The 21,911-nt window shown below is 40.6% G+C and overlaps 2 protein-coding genes across 3 annotated transcripts in view; one reads left to right on the forward strand and one right to left on the reverse strand.

The window, feature by feature from the left end:
- Positions 1 to 20,504, reverse strand: part of F8 (coagulation factor VIII) — a 218,037-nt gene extending 197,533 nt beyond the window's left edge. The window contains exons 1-2 of one of the 2 annotated variants that reach the window (XM_063634645.1): positions 20,347 to 20,504; positions 15,985 to 16,071 (exon numbers count right to left, since the gene is read on the reverse strand). In XM_063634645.1, coding sequence (XP_063490715.1) covers positions 15,985 to 16,071; positions 20,347 to 20,384 — 125 coding nt within the window. In that variant the 5' untranslated portion in view covers positions 20,385 to 20,504. Of the gene's footprint in view, positions 1 to 15,984; positions 16,128 to 20,346 lie in introns of those variants that run through there. The other variant, XM_055269168.2, reaches the window with a different exon arrangement.
- The window catches only part of FUNDC2 (FUN14 domain containing 2), a 30,493-nt gene continuing 28,113 nt past the window's right edge, over positions 19,532 to 21,911 (forward strand). Inside the window, exons 1-3 of the mRNA XM_055269184.2 lie at positions 19,532 to 19,731; positions 20,189 to 20,258; positions 20,440 to 20,638. Coding sequence (XP_055125159.1) covers positions 20,506 to 20,638 — 133 coding nt within the window. The 5' untranslated portion in view covers positions 19,532 to 19,731; positions 20,189 to 20,258; positions 20,440 to 20,505. The remainder of the gene's footprint in view (positions 19,732 to 20,188; positions 20,259 to 20,439; positions 20,639 to 21,911) is intronic.

Below are 21,911 nucleotides of genomic sequence, written 5' to 3' on the forward strand. Positions count from 1 at the left end.
AAACATGTGACAAGTTGCTTTCCGTGAAAAGAGTGGATGCGAAGCAGTAAGGACCCCCTTCATGAAGCACACGGTCACCTTCCAGCCACCAGAACCACAGGAATGTTGTGGTAACTGAGGGAAAGCGCATCTAGGCACACGTCACGGTGGCACCTTCCAGCAGGTCCCCAGGGTTGCGCCCCTGGAGCTCTGACAAAGAGTGTGGCCCAGAAATGTGATGTTTGGACTGCGAGTTTCGGTGAGAAATAACAATTCATCAGGTTGCAGACAAAGCAGACCCTGCTATGTGCGTTTATGGGAGCCACGCCCAACAGGAACCACAGGGAATGATGGAAAGGAGAGGGACGGACACAGACACATCAGAGAGAGGTTCTCAGGAGGAGGCTCTGTGGCCTCCAGACCACGTCAAAGCCAAGGCAGAAAGGATGAACTGAGGAAAGGAGGAAAATTTCCCCTTAAGGAAGGTAGAATCCAGAAGGGATCCCTAAAATGGTGAGCAGTTTAAACCTAGCAGTTTTGCATTAATTCACATAAAGTATAATGAAAACTGTTGGACACACAAGGAGAGACTGGCCAATCTACAGTCACAGAGGAAGGCCTTCACACCCCTTCACAGGATCTCACAGCAGATTGGCTGAAAAGTCTCCTTGAAACTGCAGACCTCTCTCAAGGAGACCCACTGAGTTGCGTAAAGGTGGGGCTGACTTAATTCTTGCCTCCCTGCTCTCCCACGTAGCCCTGCACTTCACTCCATTCCAGGGTTTCTGGGACACCCGAGAAAGCACGTAGTCCAGGGAGCATGTCTGCCAACTGAAGGCCTTGACAAATGACTTTCTGTACTGGCTGAGGGCCAGGGCCCAGCGTACTGATAAGGAAGCTCTTCCAGTAAAAAGTTGGGACAAAGGTATATTAGTGAGTGGACACAAACTAGAAAAATCTCCAAGTAATACGTTAATGCCAACAGAAAGCATCCACCTTGAAGGAAGCACAAACCAACAACACAGATAAAAATGACTCTGGCAATTAACATCAGCCAGCCTCTGCATAGGCCATCGCAGTACTGGCAAGACATGAGCTAAATGGCTATAGCAGCAGGGAGAGAATTTATGCATGGACCCAAAAGTGTGGCTTCCCACTGACTAAGGCTGATCTAGCTACTGTTGCCACCAAAGTCCAACCTGCCAGCAACAAAAATCAATGCTGAGCTCCCAATATGCCATATTGGGCCCAACCCCTGGGCCCCTGATCAGTACTGGTCTGTGGCCTGTTAGGAATGGGGTCACATAGCAGGAGGTAAGCAGCAGGCAGGGAGCAAAGTTTCATCTGTATTTACAGTGGCTCCCCATCACTTGTATTACCGCCTGGGCTCTGCCTCCTGTCAGATCAGCTGCTGCATTAGATTCTCATAGGAGTGCGAATGCTACTGTGAACTGCATATGCAAGGGATCTAGGTTTTGTGCTCCTTATGAGAACCTAACTAATGCCTCATGATCTGAGGTGGACAGTTTCATGCCGTAACCATTCCCAACAACCCCACAATCTCTGGAAAAATTATCTTCCATGAAACCAGTCCCTGGTGCCAAAAAGGTTGGGTACTGCTGTAATATGGTATTGTCCATCACAGAGACAAACCAGCTTCTTGGTGGCCAGACACACTGGACTCCTTCCATCCTAGAAAGGACAGGACTTCATTGTGATACCTAATCTTGGCATAACTTAGCCTTTCCTCCCTTCAGGGCCTTAGCCAGCACCACTATCTGAAATCTTACAGAGGATTTGATTCACTGATGTGGCATTCCATATAGCACCGTGTAGACTTGGGGAATCACTGCACAGCAAAAGAGATGAGGGAGTGGGTCCACAACCAGGCACATGTAAAACTCCAGCTTGGAGGCAGGTCTCTGTGAGGATGGAGGGCCAGCCTCCAAGGTGCTGTATATGTATGAATTCAAAGATGATTCTGTGTCCCCAGTAAGAAGACTACATGGGGTTTGGGAATCAAAGAGTGGGCAGCAAAAGAACTTGGATTACCACCCCCGCCAATGAGCCACGTGGGGAGTCTGTGCCGCCCCTCCCTGCAGCTCTGGGACCCGCGGTTTAGAAGGCCCCTGCAGCAGAAAGGCAAGAGTATACAGCGGGTGCCACCTGGCCCCACCAGGCTAACCCAGGGCAATGCAGAGCAGTGGCAGGGAGAGGGGGTGGGGGGAAGAATGGCAGGGGCTGGGGGTGCCATCACGCCCAGGGCGCGGGCAGGAGCGTGCAGCTGAGCCCTGAACCCACGACGACCTGAAGCTGAGCAGCACGAGGGTGAGGGGCGCCCGGACGGCAGTCTAGGAAAGAACTCCCCAGTCCCAGCCGCTGGGTGTGGGAAGTCAGCCTTCACCTCCGCTGAGGTGTGTGCCGGGACCGCCCCAGAGGAATGTTGCCTGGGGGGCCACGCACCTTCCTGCCCAAGACAGACCACGCCCCTCTACCAGGGCATGCCCCGCCTACTTCCAGGACAGGCCCCACCCCCTCTCTGGGCAGGCCACGCCTCTTCCCAGGGCTGACTCTGCCCTGTCCCGGGATGGACAGCACTTCATGAGTGCTCAGTGCAGGGACACAGAGGCCTGGACATGTTGGTCCAACCTGGAAGGTTCATTCCAGCTCCAGAGCTCCCTGTAAGGTCCAGCAAGGCTGTCCTGGAGCCTACCCGGCAGCGCGCTTCTCCCTCTGCCTATCCCTGATTCCTCAGGTGTTGATCCCAAGAACACTCCAAATAAAATTCCTGCATGTTAATCTTCATCTCAGAGTCTACATCTAGGGAACACAACCGGTAACATTAATTTATATTTAAACATAATCTAATGTCATCTACCTCTAAAAATTTCCATGGCACTAGTCTTAACATAAGCCTATGTAGTTTTTAGTCATTTAACATTATTATGCCCTTCCACATTCACCAACTCATCCCTAGTTTGCTACCTTTCTCCTTTTTCCATATCATATCCTTGGTTCCACTACGTCTATCCTACCCCCTCTCTGTACAGTTTCCATTGATTTCTAAGGTATTTCAACATAAGTTACCACAGTGCTTTCACTTTAAATGTTTCTTACTAAAGGCCAGATGCAATGGCTCACATCTGTAATCCCAGCACTTTGGAAGGCCGAGGCGGGAGGATCACCTGAGGTCAGGAGTTTGACACCAGCCTGGCCAACATGATGAAACCCTGTCTACTAAAAATACAAAAATTAGCTGGGCATGGTAGGGCGTGCCTGTAATCCCAGCTACTCAGGAGGCTGAGGCAGGAGAATTGCTTGAACATGGGAGGCAGAGGTTGCAGTGAGCCAAGATCACGCCACTGCACTCCAGCCTGGGGGATAGAGTGAGACTCTGTCTCAAAAAAATAATAAATAAATAAATAAATAAATAAATAAAATGTTTCTGACTAAAATGAAGATATAAGACACATATAATATATGTTATAGAGCAAGAGATTGGAAGATCAGAGAGGGAACAGGATCAAGAGCAGACAGAAACACTTTTTCCCTCTCTGAGAGAAGAGTGAAAACACATAATTGATAGAGAAACAAGATTGTGAGACAGAAAAACAAAAAGGCCTAGGCCCTAGGTCAAGTAGTATGTGATTCAGGACAGGACTCTATTCAAAGGGAATAACTAGATGTTCCTAAGAGCATTAACACCCTCCAAGTGTGCGGTTCAGTTCTGAGATGAACCTATTACAGGACAATATCCAGCTCCCCAGCCTGAGACCTTTGCCATTTGAATGAATATTTTCCACGCTGGCAGAAACATGTGATTTATTTGCCTGTCTCACTTTCAGGCTAATCTGCATAGTAAGTGACAAAATGTTCCAGGGTTCCTGGGCTTTACTCCTTCCTAACTTTTGTGGGGTTTTGTTTGTGTATTTCCTTTGGGATTCAATATAGAAATCCTGCCAAATATATTTGGCAACCATTGTCCTTGACATGAACTGTTCTTTCACATTTTATCTAAAACTAATCGGAAAACCTATTATATTCCCTGACCCATGGTTAGCAGAAACTGAGCAGCTGCGGGAACAGATAATATAAAACTGAATTTTCCCAGCTGTTTATTTCAAACCTTGGCAGAGGCTGTCAGGATGTGTCCAGAGTCAGCTTATCCTGTTAATCAGCATCAAAATAATCTAAAGTGTAAAAGGGTTTCATCAAAATAAAAATTCTATCAACTTTTTTCTGGTAAATACATGTGACTGCCTATACAACAACAGAAAACTAGATAATAAATTAATGATGTATTCCATTCAATTCAATTTTATACTCAAACTATTATTCTCTGTGCCTCAGGCTGCATGCTAGATGGACACTAAAATATACACAGTGTATTAAGTAAAATTATCTCAATATTAATTGTTAACAAGGCTAACTTTAATGGATAAATGGTTGTTTAGTTAGATGCCAGGCTACTGACAATCTGGGCTTCTACTTTCAAGGTCACTAACATTGCTCATCTGCAGGCTATATAGGCTGTAGAATGAACTTGGATCCCCTCCTCACACCATATACCAAAATTAACTCCAAGTGGATCAATGACCTCAATGTAAGAACTAAAACTATAAAAGTCTCAAAAGAAAATATAGGTTTAAATCTTTGTGATCTTTGATTTGACATTGATTTCTTAGATATGACAACAAAAATACAAGCAACCAAAGGGGTAAAATAAATAAATATTGGACTTCATCAAAATGAAAAACTTTGTGCATCACAGGATACTATTAGGAAAGTGAAAATACTACCCACAGAATGGGAAAAAATATTTTCATGTCACAGCTCTGATAAGGGTATAATATTATGAATATATAAAGAACTTATACAACTCAGTACTAAAAAACAAATAATCCAATTAACAATACACAAAGGATTTAAATAGACATTTCTCCAAAGGAGATACACAAATGGTCAATAAACACATGAAAAGACTCTCAACAACGTTAGTCATCAGGGAAATGCAAATCCAAACTACAATGAGATATCACATTATCCACACTAGGATGGGTATAATTAAAAAGACAGTAACAAGTGTTGATAAGAATATGGAAAAATTGGAACACTCATACTTTGCTAGTGAAAATGTAAAATGGTGCAGCTGCTTTGAAAAAGTTTGGCAGTTCCTCTAAAAGTTAAACATAGAATTACCATGTGACCTAGCAATTATATTCCTAAGTATATTCTGAAGAGAAATAAAAGCATATGTACACAAAGACTTGTACATGAATGTTCTATAGCAGCATTATTCATAATAGCCAAAAGGGGAAACAATCCAAAAGTCTATCAACAGATGAATGGATAAACAAAATGTGGTCTCTCCATATAATGGAGTATTATTCAGCCATAAAAAGGAGTTAAATTCTGATACATACTACAACATGGGAGATTTTTTTAAATTAAAAAATGAAAATAGTTTCATTCTTACTATATCTTTATTTTCTTATTTTAACTCCTCTATCATTCTGCAAAAATGGAAGAATCTTGAAAACATGCTAAGCAAAAGATGCTAGACACAAAAGGCCACATATTTTATCCCTTAATTTACATGAAATATCCAGAATAGGCAAAACCACAGTGACGGAAAGTATGTTAATGGTTGCCAGGGGCTGGGGAAAGGAAGAAAATTAGAAGTGACTGTTTAATGGTTACAGGGTTTCTTTTTGAGGTGACGAAAATATTCTGGAATCAAATAAAGATGATAGTTGCACACTTTACGGATTCACTAAAGACCACTGAATTGTACACTTTCAAATGGTGAATTTTATGATATGTAAATTATATGTCAATAAAAATGTGGAGATTTAGGAAAGGAAAAAAAATCTCCACACTGAAAATAAGTGATTTTTACAGTATGTAAATCATACCTCCAAGGAGTGAAAAAATGGTAAGGAAATATTCTGAACTTTATACTATTAAATTCAACAGCTCAGATGGAATTTCTTTTCTTTTTTTGAGACAGAGCCTTGCTTTGTTGCTCAGGCTGGAGTGCAGTAGCATGATCCATAGTTAATTGCAGCCTTGAACTCTTGGGCTCAAGTGATCCTCCTGCCTCAGCCTTCCAAGTAGCTGGGACTACAGGTATATGCTACCACACTTGGCTAATTAAAAAAAATTTTGTAGAAGTCAAGTCTCGTTATGTTGCCCAGGCTGATCTCAAACTCCTGGCCTAAAGCAATCCTGCTGCCTCCTCCCAAAGTGTTGGGGTTACAGGTGTGAGCCACCATGCCCAGTCTCAAATGGAATTTCTTAAAAGAAATTATTAAAATTTATCCTATAAGAAATAGAAAATTCAAATAGCCCTTTACCTATTAAAAATAGAATTCATAATTAAGACCCTTAAAAAAACCAAACCAAACCAAAACAAAAAACACTGGGATAAGATGATTTCCCTGGTGAATATAGTTAAACTTTTAAAAAAGAAATGATACCAATTCTACACAAATTCATTAAATAGAAGAGTGAACACATCTCAACTCATTTTATAAGAATAGTCGGCCGGGCACGGTGGCTCACGCCTGTAATCCCAGCACTTTGGGAGGCCGAGGCGGGCGGATCACGAGGTCAGGAGATCGAGACCATCCTGGCGAACACGGTGAAACCCCGTCTCTACTAAAAATACAAAAAATTAGCCGGGCGTGTTGGCGGGCACCTGTAGTCCCAGCTACTCAGGAGGCTGAGGCAGGAGAATGGCGTGAACCCGGGAGGCGGAGCTTGCAGTGAGCCGTGATCGCACCACTGCACTCTAGCCTGGGGGACAGAGCGACACTCTGTCTCAAAAAAAAAAAAAAAAAAAAAGAATAGTCTTACTCTTTGATATGGTTTGGTTGTGTCCCCACCTAAATCTCATCTTGAATTGTAGCTCCCACAATCCCCATGTGCTGTGAGAGGGACGGGGTGGGAGGTAATTGAATCATGGCAGTGGGTTTTTCCCATGCTGTTCACACGATAGTGAATAAGTCTCATGAGAGCTGATGGTTTTATAAAGGGCAGTTCTCCTGTACAATGCTCTCTTGTCTGCCACCATGCCATATAAGATGTGTCTTTGCTCCTCCTTTGCCTTCCACCATGATTGTGAGGCCTTCCCAGCCACGTGGAACTGTGAGTCCATTAAATCTCTTTCCTTTATAAATTACCCAGTCTCAGGTATGTCCTCATAGCAGCATTAGAACGGACTAATACCACTCTTATATCAAAACCAGACAATGACATTATAAGAAAATCACAGCCAAATATCCATCATGAGCACAGATGCAAAAACTAAAAAACCACCATCACCACCAAAACCCTTAACAAAACAGTTTTAGTTGGCCAGGGCTGCCATAACAAAATACCAGAGATTGGGTGACTTAAACAACAGAAACTCATTTTCTCACAGTTCCGGAGGCTGGAAATCCAACATCAGGGTGCCAGCACAGTCAGTTTCTAGTGAGAGCCCTCTTCCCGGCTGGTAGATGGCTGCCTTCTCGCTGTATGTTCACATGGCTTTTCCTCAGTGCATGAGTGTAGAGAGAGAACTTTCTCTCTTCTTGTGAGGCCACCAATCCTATCAGATTAGGACTCCATCCTTATGGCCTCATTTAACCTTGTTTACCTCCTAAAAGCCCTATCTCCAAATATAATCATCTTGAGAGTTAGGACTTCAACATATGAATTTGGGGTGGGGGGAGGTGGAGACAATTCAGTCCATAGCGAAAATATTGCCAATATAATATGTCACAACCAGGTGGATTTCTTCCCTGGGAATATATAGCTAGTTCCTCATTAAAAAATCAATCAAGGTAATTCACCATAACAGAATAAACAAGATAAACCATATGACCATTTGAATAGATGCAGAAAAAGCATTTGACAAAATCCAACATCAAATCTTGATAAAAACTCTCATACCAAGAATAAAAGGAAACTTCCTCAATTTGACAAAGGGCATCTATGAAAAAATTACAAGTAATTGTACTTAATGGTAAAATAATGAATATTTTCCCTCTGAAATCAGGAACAAGACAAGGATTCTGCTATCATCAGTTCTATCTAACATTGTACTGGAGGCCCTTGCCAGTGCAGTAAGGCATGAAAAAAATTAATAAAAAGTATCCAGTTTGGAAAGGAAGAAGCAAACTGTCTTTATTTGCAGACAACATTACTGTATATGTAGAAATTCTAAAAGAAGTGCAAAACGCTACTAGAGCTAAAATGCAAATTAACAAGATTAGAGTGAACAAGGTCAATATACAAAAATCAATTGAATTTCTATATTTTAGTAACAAATGACTGGAAAACGAAAACAAATAAAAATGATACAATTAACAATAGCATCGAATCCCTCAAAATACTTACGGATACAATTAATATAATTCTTGCAAGAACTACTCTGTAGGCTACAAAATATCCTAGAGGGAAATTAAAGAAAATTTAAAGAAACAAAGGCATACCATGTTGTTGTACTGAAAGATTCAATATTGTTTAAATGTCAATTCTCCCCAAATTGATCTACAGATTCAATTCAATTCCAGTCAAAATCTCAGTTGGCTATTTGGTGGAGTTGGCTAGTTGACTATAAAATTAATACAGAAATATAAAAGCCTAAATATATCAAAAGCAATTTCAATAAAAAAGTAAGTTAGAGGTTTTAGATTGCCTGATATTAAGACTTACTATAAAGTTAAAACAATAAAAATAATTTGGTACTGGCATAAGCACAGATATACACATCCATGGAACTAGAGAATCCATAAACAGATTTGCCTATATACAGTCATTTAATTTTCTACAAAGGTGCCAAGGGAATTCAATAGAGAAAGAGAAGTCACACCATACAGAAAATTTAACTCAAAATGTATTATAAACCTAAATACTAATGCTAAAGTGATAAAAGTTCTAGAAGAAAACAGAAGAAAGGCTTTGTGAACTTGAGGTGGGCAAAGATTTCCTAGGACAGGGGAAAAAAAGCATGAATTATAGAAGAAGAAAAGCTAAATTGGACTTAACTACAACTATAAATTTCCACTATTTGAAAGACACCATTTGGAAAATGAAAATGCAAGCCATAGATTGGAAAAAAAAATTCAAAACAGGTACCTCTGAAAAGTCTTGTACCCAGAATAGATAAAAAATTATCAAAACTCAACAATAACAAGACAACCCAATTAAAAACTGGCAAACCATTATCCTAAGTGAATTAACATAGGAACTGAAAACCAAATACCATATGTTCTCACTTATAAGTGGGAGCTAAATGATGAGAATACATGGACATAGAATAATAGATACTGGGGACTACTAGAGGAAGGAGGGAGGAGGAAGGAAGGGTAGCAAGGAGTGAAAAACCACCTATTGGGTACTATGTTCACTACCTCAGTGACAGGATCATTCATTCGTAACCCAAACTTCAGCATCATGCAACATACTTATGTAACAAACCTGCACATGTACCTCCTCAGTCTAAAAGTTGAAACTATGTTTAAAAAAGAAGGACCAATGGTATGAATAGACACTTCCAAGAAGATATAGGAATGGCTAATTAGCACATGCAAAGATGCTCAACATCTTTAGTCATCAGAGATATGCAAATTAAAAGTATAACCAGGCTCAATGGCTCAAGCCTGTAATCCCAACACTTTGGGAGGCTGAGGCGGGTAGATCACTTGAGGCCAGGAGTTTGAGACCAGCCTGGCCAACATGGCAAAACCCTATCTCTACTAAAAATACAAAAATTAGCCGGGCATGGTGGCGTGTGACCGTAGTCCTAGCTACTCAGGAGGCTGAGGCACGAGAATCGCCTGAGCCTAGGAGGCAGATGTTGAGCTGAGATTGCGCCACTGCACTCCAGCCTGTGTGATGGGATGAGACTCCATCTCAAAAAAAAAAAAAAAAGTATAGTGAGATACCACTGTGCAGTCATTAAGTACTGGCAACATCAAATGTTATTCAGGATATATTGCAACTGGAACTCTCATGCATTGCTGGTGGGAGTATAAAATGGTACATTCAAGAAATCTGTCTGGCAGTTTCTTTTAAAGTTAAACCTGCACTTACCATATGATCCAGCAATTCCACTCCTAGATATTTAACTAAGATAAATGAAAATAGATGTTCACACAAAACATGTGGAGCACTGTTCATAGCAGGTTTATTTGTATTTGCTCCTAACTGGAAATAATCTAAAATTATGATATAATCCCATAATGGAGCAGTAATCAGCAATAAAAAGGATAGAAATACTTTATACAACAACCTGCATGAATTTCCAAATCATGATGCTGAAGAAAAAAAAGCCATGGAAGAATGCATACCGTATGATTCCACTGATGTAAAATTCTAGAACATGTGAAAACAAATCTGTAATTTCCAGATAGCAGTTTACTGCCTGAGGCCAGGTCAGTGGGGGAGACTCATTAAAAAGTTGCAGGAGGGTTGACGTAAATGCATGTTGATTAGGGTGGTGGTTATGCAAGTGTATGCATTTGTCAAAACTCATCAAACTGCACATTTAAAATTGATGTGCTTCATTGTATGTAAACTATACCTGTGGCAGGTAAAAATTTGGCCCACATCACCTTTGCTCCTTGGTGTCATGTCCAAAAATATATTATGTGGCAAATGAAACTTTGCAGATGGAATTAAGGGTGCTGATCAGCTGACCTTGAGATGGGGAGAGTATTCTGAATTATCCAGGTCGGCCCAATGTAATCATATGAGTCCTTAAAAGTAAAAGAGAGAGGCAAAAAAGGCCAGAGATATGTACGGAAAATTGAAGTTAGAGCAATTCCAAGCATGAGAGAGTGTTGATGCACCATTGCTGGTAGAGGGCACTATATGGAAAGTGAGAGGAGGAACTGAATTTGCTAACATTACCCTATTAACAGCTTGGTTTTGGCCTTGTATGACCCTGCACAGAGTATCCAGCTGAGCCCACCTGGACTTCTAACCCACAGAAACTGTGAGACAGTAAATGGGTGCTGTCATAAGCTGATACATTTGATGTAATTTGTTACACAGCAATAGGAAATTAACAGGATATTCAAAGTTGACCCAAATACTACAAACTAACTTGATAAATTTAAAAAGCAATTAAAATCATACGTCTAGATTATCAAAGACGAAATCAAAGAAGATATTACAAACTATTCTGAAAAAAATGAAAAGAAAACCCTCCATGCTATACCATTTTACAATGTATACTTACATCAAAACATTATGTTGTACACCTTAAATATATACAACTTTTATTTGTCAATTATACCACAATAAAGCTGGGGCGGGGTGGGATAGAATTACATGGGGACTAAATAGTTTGCTGAGGATGGGGCCTAGGAACCTAAATTTTAATAAGCTTCCCGAGTGACTCTTATGCACACTGAAGTTTGAGAACTAGTGCCTTCATGGACTTCAGCTTTGGGGTGAGCTTTAAGAAATTCAGGGTCCAGTTAATGAATATGAGAGATACTGCTTTTTTTTTTTTTTGAAATGGAGTCTCACTCTGTCACCTAGGCTGGAGTGCAGTGGCACAATCTTAGCTCACTGCCACCTCTGCCTCCTAGGTTCAAGCAATTCTCCTGTCTCAGTCTCCTGAGTAGCTGGGATTACAGGCGAGCACCACCATGCCCGGCTAATTTTTTTTTTTTTTTTGGTAGAGACGGGGTTTCGTCATGTTGGCTAGGCTGGTGTCGAACTCCTGACCTCAGGTGATCTGCCTGCCTCGGCCTCCCAAAGTGCTGGAATTACAGGCATGAACCACCATACCTGGCCGATTGCTTATTTATATCTCCAAGCTTCACTGATCAGAAAATACTTTTCCTGAAAAGTTATCCTACAGAAGTCAGATCATGTTGAGAGGATAAGTCTCTGGAATGTTAATAAAGGTATATGGAGCTAGCATAGTTGAACTGTTCACTTTTTGCATAAGAAATCTCACTGTTCATGTTTTCCCATCGGACAAAATAAAACAGACTGAGGAGTTTTATATATTAATGTGTGAACAGTGCATAGCTACATGCCTATAAAGCAGCACAGTTAATGAATCAATAGCTTTTTTTTTCTGCTCAGTGAAAATAAAAATGCTTTATACCAACTAGAAAAAAAAATAAATCCAAAAGCTCATTCTTTGAAAAGAGCACCACCAGCAACAAAATAGACAAGTCATTGGCAAGCTTATTCAAGGAAAAAAGATAAATAGCAAAGATAGAGGAATTTAGGAATAAGAAAGGGCACATAACTACAGATAATGTGGAGTAAAAGAATCATGAGTGATTGTTACATGTAACACTGTGGCAACAAAATTGAAAAAATAAATAAAGTTACTTCCTAGAAAGGTATATAATTATTAGAAGTTGAAACTTGAATTGACTGATTATCATAGAAGAGCCTGGAGGGGTGATTAAAGACATTGCAAATGCCACTAGGACCAAATGGATTCATAAATGAGTCTCACCTAACTTTTAGACAATGGATAATTCAAATGTTACTTAAGCTATTCTAAGCAATAGAAAAAGATGGAGTACCATCAATTCATTTGATAAAGCCAACAAAACTTTATTATTATTAGTAGGTCCAGTAGTGAAAATCTACTAAGAATAGTAAAAAGAAAAAGAAAAAAAGCTATAGATCAATCCCACATTTAAAGGCACACAGTGTCTAAAGAAATAGTAGTACATAGAACCCACTAATAATCAAATTACATGAATAGTAGATTTTACTGCAAGAATGTAAGGGTATTTAGTGTCAGGACATCTATTAACATAATTTGTTTATCAACATATCAAAGAAGACAATTCAGATTATACCAGCTGCTGAAAAGTTATTTATGATAAACGTTTTGTGGCAAATGAGAATAGAAGTAACAAACACCATTTACAAAAACCAAAACAGCAAATGTTACTCTAAATAGCAAAATACAAAAATTATTTCAAGTAAAATCATAGAGTAGAAGGAATGTTCAGTTTCACTGTTATTATTTAACATTTTCTCTTGTTTTCTAATAAATTCAATAAGATAAGAAAATGAAGTAACTGGCTATAAACATTGGAAATGAGCTAAAATCGGTCTCATTTAAGTGATGATATGATTCAATACTCATAGAGACTTTAGGGTAAAATTACTAGAATTAATAGGCGAATTTGGTAAGGTAGCTAGATTTAAGATGAATATACAATGGCTGGGTGTGGGAGGCTGAGGTGGGGGGAAAGCTTGAGCTCAGGAGTTGAAAACCAGCCTGGGTAACATGGCCAAAACCCATCTCTAAAAAATATACAAAAATTTTCCAGGCTTGGTGGCCTGCTCCTGTAGTCCCAGCTACTTGGGGGGCTGAGACAGGAGAATTGCTTGAATCCAGGAGGTTGAGGCTGCAGTGAGGTGAGATCAACCCACTGCACTCCAGCCTGGGTGACAAAATGAGACCCTGCCTCAAAAGAAAAAGCTGAAAATACACAAACCAATAGCTTATCTCTATTTGGTGCTAAGCACTCATAAATGGAAATAGGAGAAAACTATCTTATTAACAATAGCATCACACTTATAAAATACATAGAGATAAATGTAATAAGAAAAATATTTAAATTTATTACATTAATAAAATTAAGGCAGGAGTTTAATGAAATTTCAGTTAGAATCACAACAGGGCTTGGATCTTTTTAATTTGAAAAATATCTTAACAGTTTTATGTGGAAGAATAAAGTGTCTAAGAATAGCTAAGAAAGGTACAAAAAGAATAGTGAGGATTGCTTTCACCCACCAGATATCAGAAGATATCATAGGCTCACTGTAATCAAATCACTATGGTACTGGCATAGCAAGATAACAGTAGATTAGTGAAACAGCCTAATGAATCCAGAAATACATGCTAATATATATGAGAACTTTATATGATGAATGTGTTGATTCAAATCAGTGGCAAAAGGTGCCATCACAACAGGCTATTGATCTGGATGGAAATAAAACTAGACAAATCCCTCTCTTATGCCATATGACAAAAGTAATTAGCAGATAATTGAAGCAATGCATATGAAAAGCGAAACAGTAAACATCTTGCAAGAAAATCTGGGAGACTACACATACAATCTTGAGGTGTGGGAAACATTTTTAACCAACCTTGCCAACTCTGAAGATATGAAAGAAAAGATATCTCTGATTATAAAAATTAAAAACTGTTTTGGTAAAAGTTATAACAAAGTCAACAGACAAACAATGGATCTTGGGGGAAACTGCAATATACATGACAAAGAGTTAATATTTGTAATAATAAAAGGGTTCTCATAATTTTTTTTAAATGAAAGAGTCCAAAGAATAATGGGCAAAGCATATGACTAATTAAATCCCCTAAATAAATCCAATAGCCAACAAGCACTTAAAAAGATGCTCAACTTATTAGAAATAAAAATAACACAACGAAAGTAATGATGCAATATCACTCTACACCTGTAAAATTGGCAAATTTTAAAAACAGGATAAAACTTATCGCTATGTGAATGCAGAGAGAAGGCCATTTTCATACTTCGATGGTAGAAATGTTTGAAAATTTCTGGCCTCTTTGGAAATTAAAACTTAGAAGGAAACATTCCCTTCGTTCCATTAATATTCCTCTTGCAAATTTGTTCAACAGAAGTAAAAGCACCAGCATGTAACGATATAGGATATAGTAGCCAAAAACTGGAATAAAGTGAACATATTGACTAAATTACGATACAGCCATACCATAGAATCTTATATAGCCAATAAAAATAATGAATTAAAGCCATACCAATTGACTTAGAGTTCTAGTACATGTTAATGAGTGAGAAATGTGTGTATAATGTCCCAATTTTATAAAACAAATAATGTCCAAGAAAACCTTTGTGTGTGTGTATGTGTATGTGAATATATATTATTATACTGGGGTTACCTAGTTGAGATGGGGGAGAAGGGGACTGATGTGGAAAGAGGGTGGGGAGCCAAACAGAAAGAACCAAAAAGACTATGAAGTATGTACAACATGACCACATTTAATGTTTACATAGCCACTATCTATGTATTATATTTAAATCTTTATAATACACATTTAAAGAAGACAAAACAAAATATAAAATAAATGATTTCAGCATTCAACTCAATAAGCAAAAATCTAACAACAAAATGAACCAAAGGAAGTTAGAAGGAAGGAATGAATCAATGTAAGTAGAAGCAGAAACTGATGCAACAGAAAGAAAAAAGAGATTGATAACTCAAACCAAAAGAAAATATATGAAAAAGGAAATATAACTACAGACACAGAACCGTTTAATGAAATCACAAGAGACTCTTATGTAACTTGATACCAATACATTATCAAATCTAGGGATAGTAGATTGCTTTCTATGAAAATATAGACCAAAATATAAACCAAAATATACCAATATTTACTGAAGAAGAGACAGAAAAATCTGAATCAACTGATGACCATAAACAATATTGATAAAGTTATTTAATACTCTCCCTAAATGCACCAGAACCCCCAAAACACGAAAAGCTTCTGAACTCAAGGCTCATATTATCCTTACACCCAAAGTAGGAAAAGATATTAAAAAAAACACACATTGCATATACACACAAGAGAACCAGACATGAAACTTGTGTGTGATATTGATTGGATTTCATTGCCTTGATTCTCTCTATGGAAGCTTGGGCAGGTGGAGGGAAGTTTTGTCTTTGTCCCTTCACCCTCCCTCTACTCCAGTGTCTAGATTCTGGAGGAGCAGCATGTGACAAAGAGAAGCAATGGACAAAACAGAACAAAATATCAACAAATAGATCAGACCTATCTATGAAAAGAACTGGCAATTAGCATTTCTGCTAATAACACAGATGTGGCACACCTTACCCAGAAATGTTTCTTTGGGGCCCAGGTAGCATCACAACCATCCTAACCCGATGTCTGCACCTTCCTCCAAGCAGACTTACATCCCCACAATCCTGGCCCCGATCAGACCCTACAGGACATGCCTTTACCTTATGTCCACAGGCAGCTCACCGGGATCACTTTGCATATAGTCCCATGACAGTTCCACTGCACCCAGGTAGTATCTTCTGGTGGCACTAAAGCAGAATCGCAAAAGGCACAGAAAGAAGCAGGTGGAGAGCTCTATTTGCATGACTTATTGCTACAAATGTTCAACTGGAGAAGCAAAAGGTTAATTCTTCTCTAAAATATCTTTAGCTCCCAGGAGGGGAAAAGTAAAATTTCTGATTTAATGAAAAGTCCCAATTTCTTTGCAGAGCATTTTAAGGAACTTTACCCGCTGGATGTGCTTAGCACTAAGCAGTAACCGATAGGATTGCTTCCTTTTTATCAGTGGGAAGCAGCCACAGGAAAAACTGAAGTAGGAAAAGGGAGGCTGCTGAACTTAACCCATTCACTTCTGATAGCAGTAGGGGCATAAGAAGTCTGCTTTAATCAGAACCTTTAAGGAAAGGAGGAGAGGGATGGAGAAGTCAAAGTGAACAGGAGCTTTAATTTGTGCTCCTATTCCTAGCCTACTCCAACCCTCTTCCTGAGTGGCAGCAGCAAGAGAAGTTCTGGATGTTGTCGAAGATTCTAGAATTCACTTGCACTAGCAAGAGTAACCAGCAACCTGTTAGTCTCTCTGCTTTTGCCCTTGCTCCTCACACTGGCAGCAGTGTGAGGAATTTATAGTTTTTAAAACTGTAGTTTTACATATAACATGAGGTTAGGCAACTATTGTTTTAAAAACTATAATTTATAGTTATAATTTAAAACTATAAAGCGAGTCCTGTCACTCCTCTTCTCAGAATCCTCTAATGGCTTCTGACCTCCATCAGGGTAAAACCCTACATCTTTACCATGGCCTAGGTCCTAGAGCATCCCACATGGTCTGCATGCCCTTTCTCCTGACCTCTGTAGTCTCATCTCACTCTGGTTATACTGGTCTCCTTACTCTTCCCTAAAATATCAAGCACACTCATGCCCCTGGACCTCAACACTTGCTATTTCTTTTACCCAAAACACCTTTCCCCCAGATTTCCACGTAGTTCCACTCCCACAACTCCTTCACATTTCAGCTCAAATCTTGCCTGTTAAATGAGGTTTAAATATGGCACACCACATTTATGTTGTAAGCTCTTTACCCCCACCTGCATTACTGATATCCCTCTTGGCTTCATTTTTCTCAATAGCACTCATAACCACCTGGCATTTATTCATTTATTTATTTTGTTTTCTTTTTAACCTAACACTTTTCCAGGTTGTTTACATTTGGCCCAGGTATAGGATATATCTCTTTACATCAGAATGTAGCCATGGTGAGCTCAAACACCCTACTCAGGTTAATCTGTATTAGGGAGAGTGAGGGCCCCTGCAGGGGCCTCAAAGTGTAAGAGATTATGAGAGGAAACTTGATCAAGGTTGCTATAAAAATGTTATCATTGAGCTCAGTTCTGCACAAACAAGAATGTGTTAGGGAGCAATTGGTATATCGTTGACTGGTTTGGAAACAGGCAGCAAGAAGCCCCTTTGATAAATACTCCTCTCTGACAGGTACAAGGATGCAGAGATGACAGCTGACACTATATGCCAGGAACTGTTCTAGGTGCTTTTAAATACAGGTACTATTCTTACCTTCATTTTATCTGTGATGAAACTGAAGCACGGAGAGGTTAGGCAACTTCTCCAATGGCCACACAGCTTGTGAGTGGTAGCATTCAAACCCATGTACTCTGGCTCCAGAAGTCATGCTCCTACCCACTATGCTATACTTCTATGCCTCAGAAATGAAGAAATCCCAGTTCCCAACCCCCTGGGAATGACAGTCCAATGCAGGAGACAGAAAAGTAGACAATTATAGTACAGGGTGATAAATTCGCTGCCAGGTGCTACACATAGGCTATCTGATTTAATCCTCATGACAACACTGCAAAGTGGATACAGATAAAGTAACTGAGGTACAGAGAGGTTAAATGGCTTGCCTACAGCCACATAACTACCCATTTGTCCTAGACAGACATTGTCCTAGGCACTGGGTACACAATGATGAAAAATATAAGCAACTGAAAGAGGGATGATAAGCAATAATTACAATACATGAGTACATTATACAGTATGTTAGAAGGTAAAATAAGTGCTATGCAAAAAAGAGAAGTGGGGTAAAGGGGAGTAAGGGTGGACCAGGTTGCAATTTTAAAGGAGGTTAGTCATGGAAAGTTTCACTAAGGTTGCATTTCAGCAAAGGGACATTGATTTCTACACTGAGGGCAATGGGGAGACACGGCCGGGTTGTGAGTAGAGGAGGGTGGTGATCAGAATTATCTTTTAGGCTGATCTTTCTGATCACTGTAGATAGAACAAACTCTAGTGGGATAAGGGTAGAATGAGGGTGGCCTGTTAACCGGGGGTGAGAAATGGTGGTGGCTTGGGCTATGATGGAACCACAGGAGAGGGTGAAAAATGGCTGGATTCATTGTGAGGGTAACGTTTGTGGGAACTGCTGATGAATTTTGGATCTGTGGGCTTTGAGAAGGAAAAATTTGGAACACCAAGTTTTTTGGAATAAAGCTGACTAACTGGGATGGGGATGACAGCATCAGTAGCTTAGGGGCGGGGCACACTGTTAAAGGGCTCCTCAGGCACTGCAGGCATAGAAGCTCCTTTCTTTCCCAGTGCTTCTCTTATAGCGATTACAACGTTTTAAAAATGTGTCTTCCAGACAAATACAGTACAATCCAACATGTTTGAGATTCTACAGTTAACAGATTGTATAATTAATAATCTGGGTGGGAATGTTAATCAGGAATGAAATACAATTTTAAAATTACCAAAGTAATGAGTCAGAGGCTATATTGATAGAAGCACTTTTTAAGGAATAGCATTCCCTGGCCCAAGGGCTTACTTGATTGAAAATTTTATCTATTATTGCTAAATTTTAAATCAAAATATGGCCGGGCACGGTGGCTCACGCCTGTAATCCCAGCACTTTGGGAGGCCGAGGCCGGCAGATCACGAGGTCAGGAGATCTAGACCATCCTAGCTAACAAGATGAAACTCCTTCTCTACTAAAAATACAAAAAATTAGCCGGGCGTGGTGGCACGCGCCTGTAGTCCCAGCTACTTGGGAGGCTGAGGCAGGAGAATCGCTTGAACCCGGGAGGTGGAGCTTGCAGTGAGGCGACATCGCACCATTGCACTCCAGCCTGGGAAACAAGAGCGAGACTCTGTCTCAGAATAAAATAAAATAAAATAAAATAAATAAATAAATAATCAAAATAGACCCCATTACCAAATTTTCATGTTTTCAAGGATTCTCTAAAACCTACAATACTATCAATTACATATTCACAAATAATTACAGCATACAATATGGTATGTGGTAAAGTACAGAAGAGTACTGTGGCCATTTGTGATAAATAGAAATCAAATTGGAAATCTTCATAGATAACGTATTTTTTTTTCTTTTTTGAGAGGGAGTCTCGCTCTGTCGCCCATGCTGGAGTACAGTGGCATGATCTCGGCTCACTGCAAGCTCCACCTCCTGGTTCACGCCATTCTCCTGCCTCAGCCTCCCGAGTAGCTGGGACTACAGGCACGTGCCACCACGCCTGGCTAATTTTTTGTATTTTTAGTAGAGACGGGGTTTCACCATGTTAGCCAGGATGGCCTCGATCTCCTGACCTCGTGATCTGCCCGCCTTGGCCTCCCAAAGTGCTGAAATTACAGGCGTGAGCCACTGCGCCCGGCCAGATAAGGTATATTTTTATTACTTTTATTTTTACTCAACTCCTATGGTGCTACAAAATCCTATATTAAGCAGTATAATTGAAAAGAAAAAGAAAACAATAGCACAATGATTATAAAGAAAATAGCTTGAGTTACTTCATTTGTGTCACTCCTAAAGCAGTGGACCAGATGTCAATGTTTATTATAATTCACTAATTATATTTACGAATAATTTTTAAAAGTAAAGGAAAAGACTGGCTGTTTTAACTAACATAATAGAAACTGTTGCTGGATTTTCTGGTGAAGATATATTTTGAAGTCAGTTTTATTAAGTATAACTCACATGTAAAATTCAAAAGAAAAATTAAATACATAAATAAAATGTGTCTTCCTCCACTAAAAGGTAGGGCACATCGCAGAAGCCGATAAATATTTGTTCAATGTTTACATGAACAAACACGGTCACTCAGCCGTCTTTATTTTCAGTGAGTCATAGGTAAAATATTCTTCACCAGGCGAGGATTGAGTCGCAGTCGCGTCAGGAACTCGCCTCCAGGTACTTGGCGAGCGAGCCCCGACGGCCGCAGTGGGTGGAGGGGGGAAAGTGGGGGAGAGTCGGGGGGAGTAGAGGGAAGGAGCCTCACCCCCAGGACGCCTTCTGCGCACGCGCATCTCGGTGCATCTGTTGGGCGGGACTGCGGGGCCTGTGACACTGCACGCTGAGCTCTATGATGTAGCCGCTTGCGGCGACTGCAAGCAGCCGCGGCGCGCCCGGCCCGCCCTCTTCCGCTGCCGCTGTGGGAATGGAAACATCTGCCCCACGTGCCGGAAGCCAAGTGGTGGCGACAACTGCGCGCCACTCCGCGGCCTACCGCGCAGATCCTCTACGTGTGTCCTCGCGAGACAAGCTCACCGAAATGGCCGCGTCCAGTCAAGGTAAGGGCGGGCGCGCGCGCGGCCGGCGCCGCGGGGAGCCGCCTTCCTGGGCTCCGGAAGGGGAAGGGCTCCGCGCCCGCCAGTCCCGACCGAGCTCCCCGGGGAGTCCAAGCGGCGCGGGGATGGGGAGGGCGCTCGGGGCTCTTCCCTGGCTCAGCCGCTCCCAGGGTCCGGCCAAGGTCACGCGCGTCTCTGGGGCCTAACCACCCCAGGGTGTAGTCTCCAGTGGAGCTCACCCAGCCTTCCGGCGCCGCCCCCGGCAGCAGAAGCCCGAAGACATTCTGTCCCTGTTCTCAGAAGCGGTCTGGCTTCTTTGTCCCTTTGGACGTTCATCTCAAATGCCTCGTGGCGTCATTCTGTGTACAAGGCACCTCCCCAACTGCTTTATTGTTGGTTTTGAAAAACTAGCACATAAGGGATGGTACTTAGGAATAGCCTTCTGTTTAGTCGGCGTAGTCAAAGATTCCGTGTAATTCGCAGTGGAGCACGTCTTTAAGTTATGCTTCTTACCCTGTTTTGAATGTTTAGGTGTATTTAATTTAGTACTGACTCACAGGATCCCAATGCTAAACAGAGCCATCATTGAAAATCATATAAACGTAAAATTACGTCAATTATGTTAAAAACAAAGGCAGTGAAAATACTAAAAACTCATCACTTTTATTATTTACCATGTTTTATTGTTACTTCACTTTTGAGGTTATTTATACATCTATTGTATCTCTGTGGTGGAGATACTATACTGTGGTGCTCTACTGTGCATCTCTTCCCAACTCTGGGTTCAGGAGTGTCACAATTCAGTAACGTCACGCTCACGATGAATGAATACACAATGGAAATTGGCCACACTACAAATCAGCCCTTGCCTAAAGCCGACTGTTAAGCATTTTACCAGCACACCACTAAATTTTAGATGACTCTGGGAAGGTGGAATGTGCAATGTGATAATGTATTTTCCTGCAGAGCAGACTGCTCTTACTGACTTTTATAAGAGCAGACTGCTCTTACAGGTTGATCAGGTATTTGCAGCTAGGAAATTGTTGTGAGAAATTTTGAGGTTAAGATGAATTTCAGTTGTTATCACAGTGATGATCACATAATAACTGTGATCATTGATTTTGTGGGCTCATAAACGGGGCTATTGGCTGACTTTTGTCTATCATAGTGCTTAGCGGTGTTTGACCAATGACTGACCAAATATCTTGCATTTTATCTACCTTTCCCCCTACTCCCTTTTTTAGGGACTAGATCTGTCAATCAGGCTACAGCATAG

This window comes from Symphalangus syndactylus, chromosome X, assembly GCF_028878055.3.
Source record: "Symphalangus syndactylus isolate Jambi chromosome X, NHGRI_mSymSyn1-v2.1_pri, whole genome shotgun sequence".
Taxonomy (NCBI): domain Eukaryota; kingdom Metazoa; phylum Chordata; class Mammalia; order Primates; family Hylobatidae; genus Symphalangus; species Symphalangus syndactylus.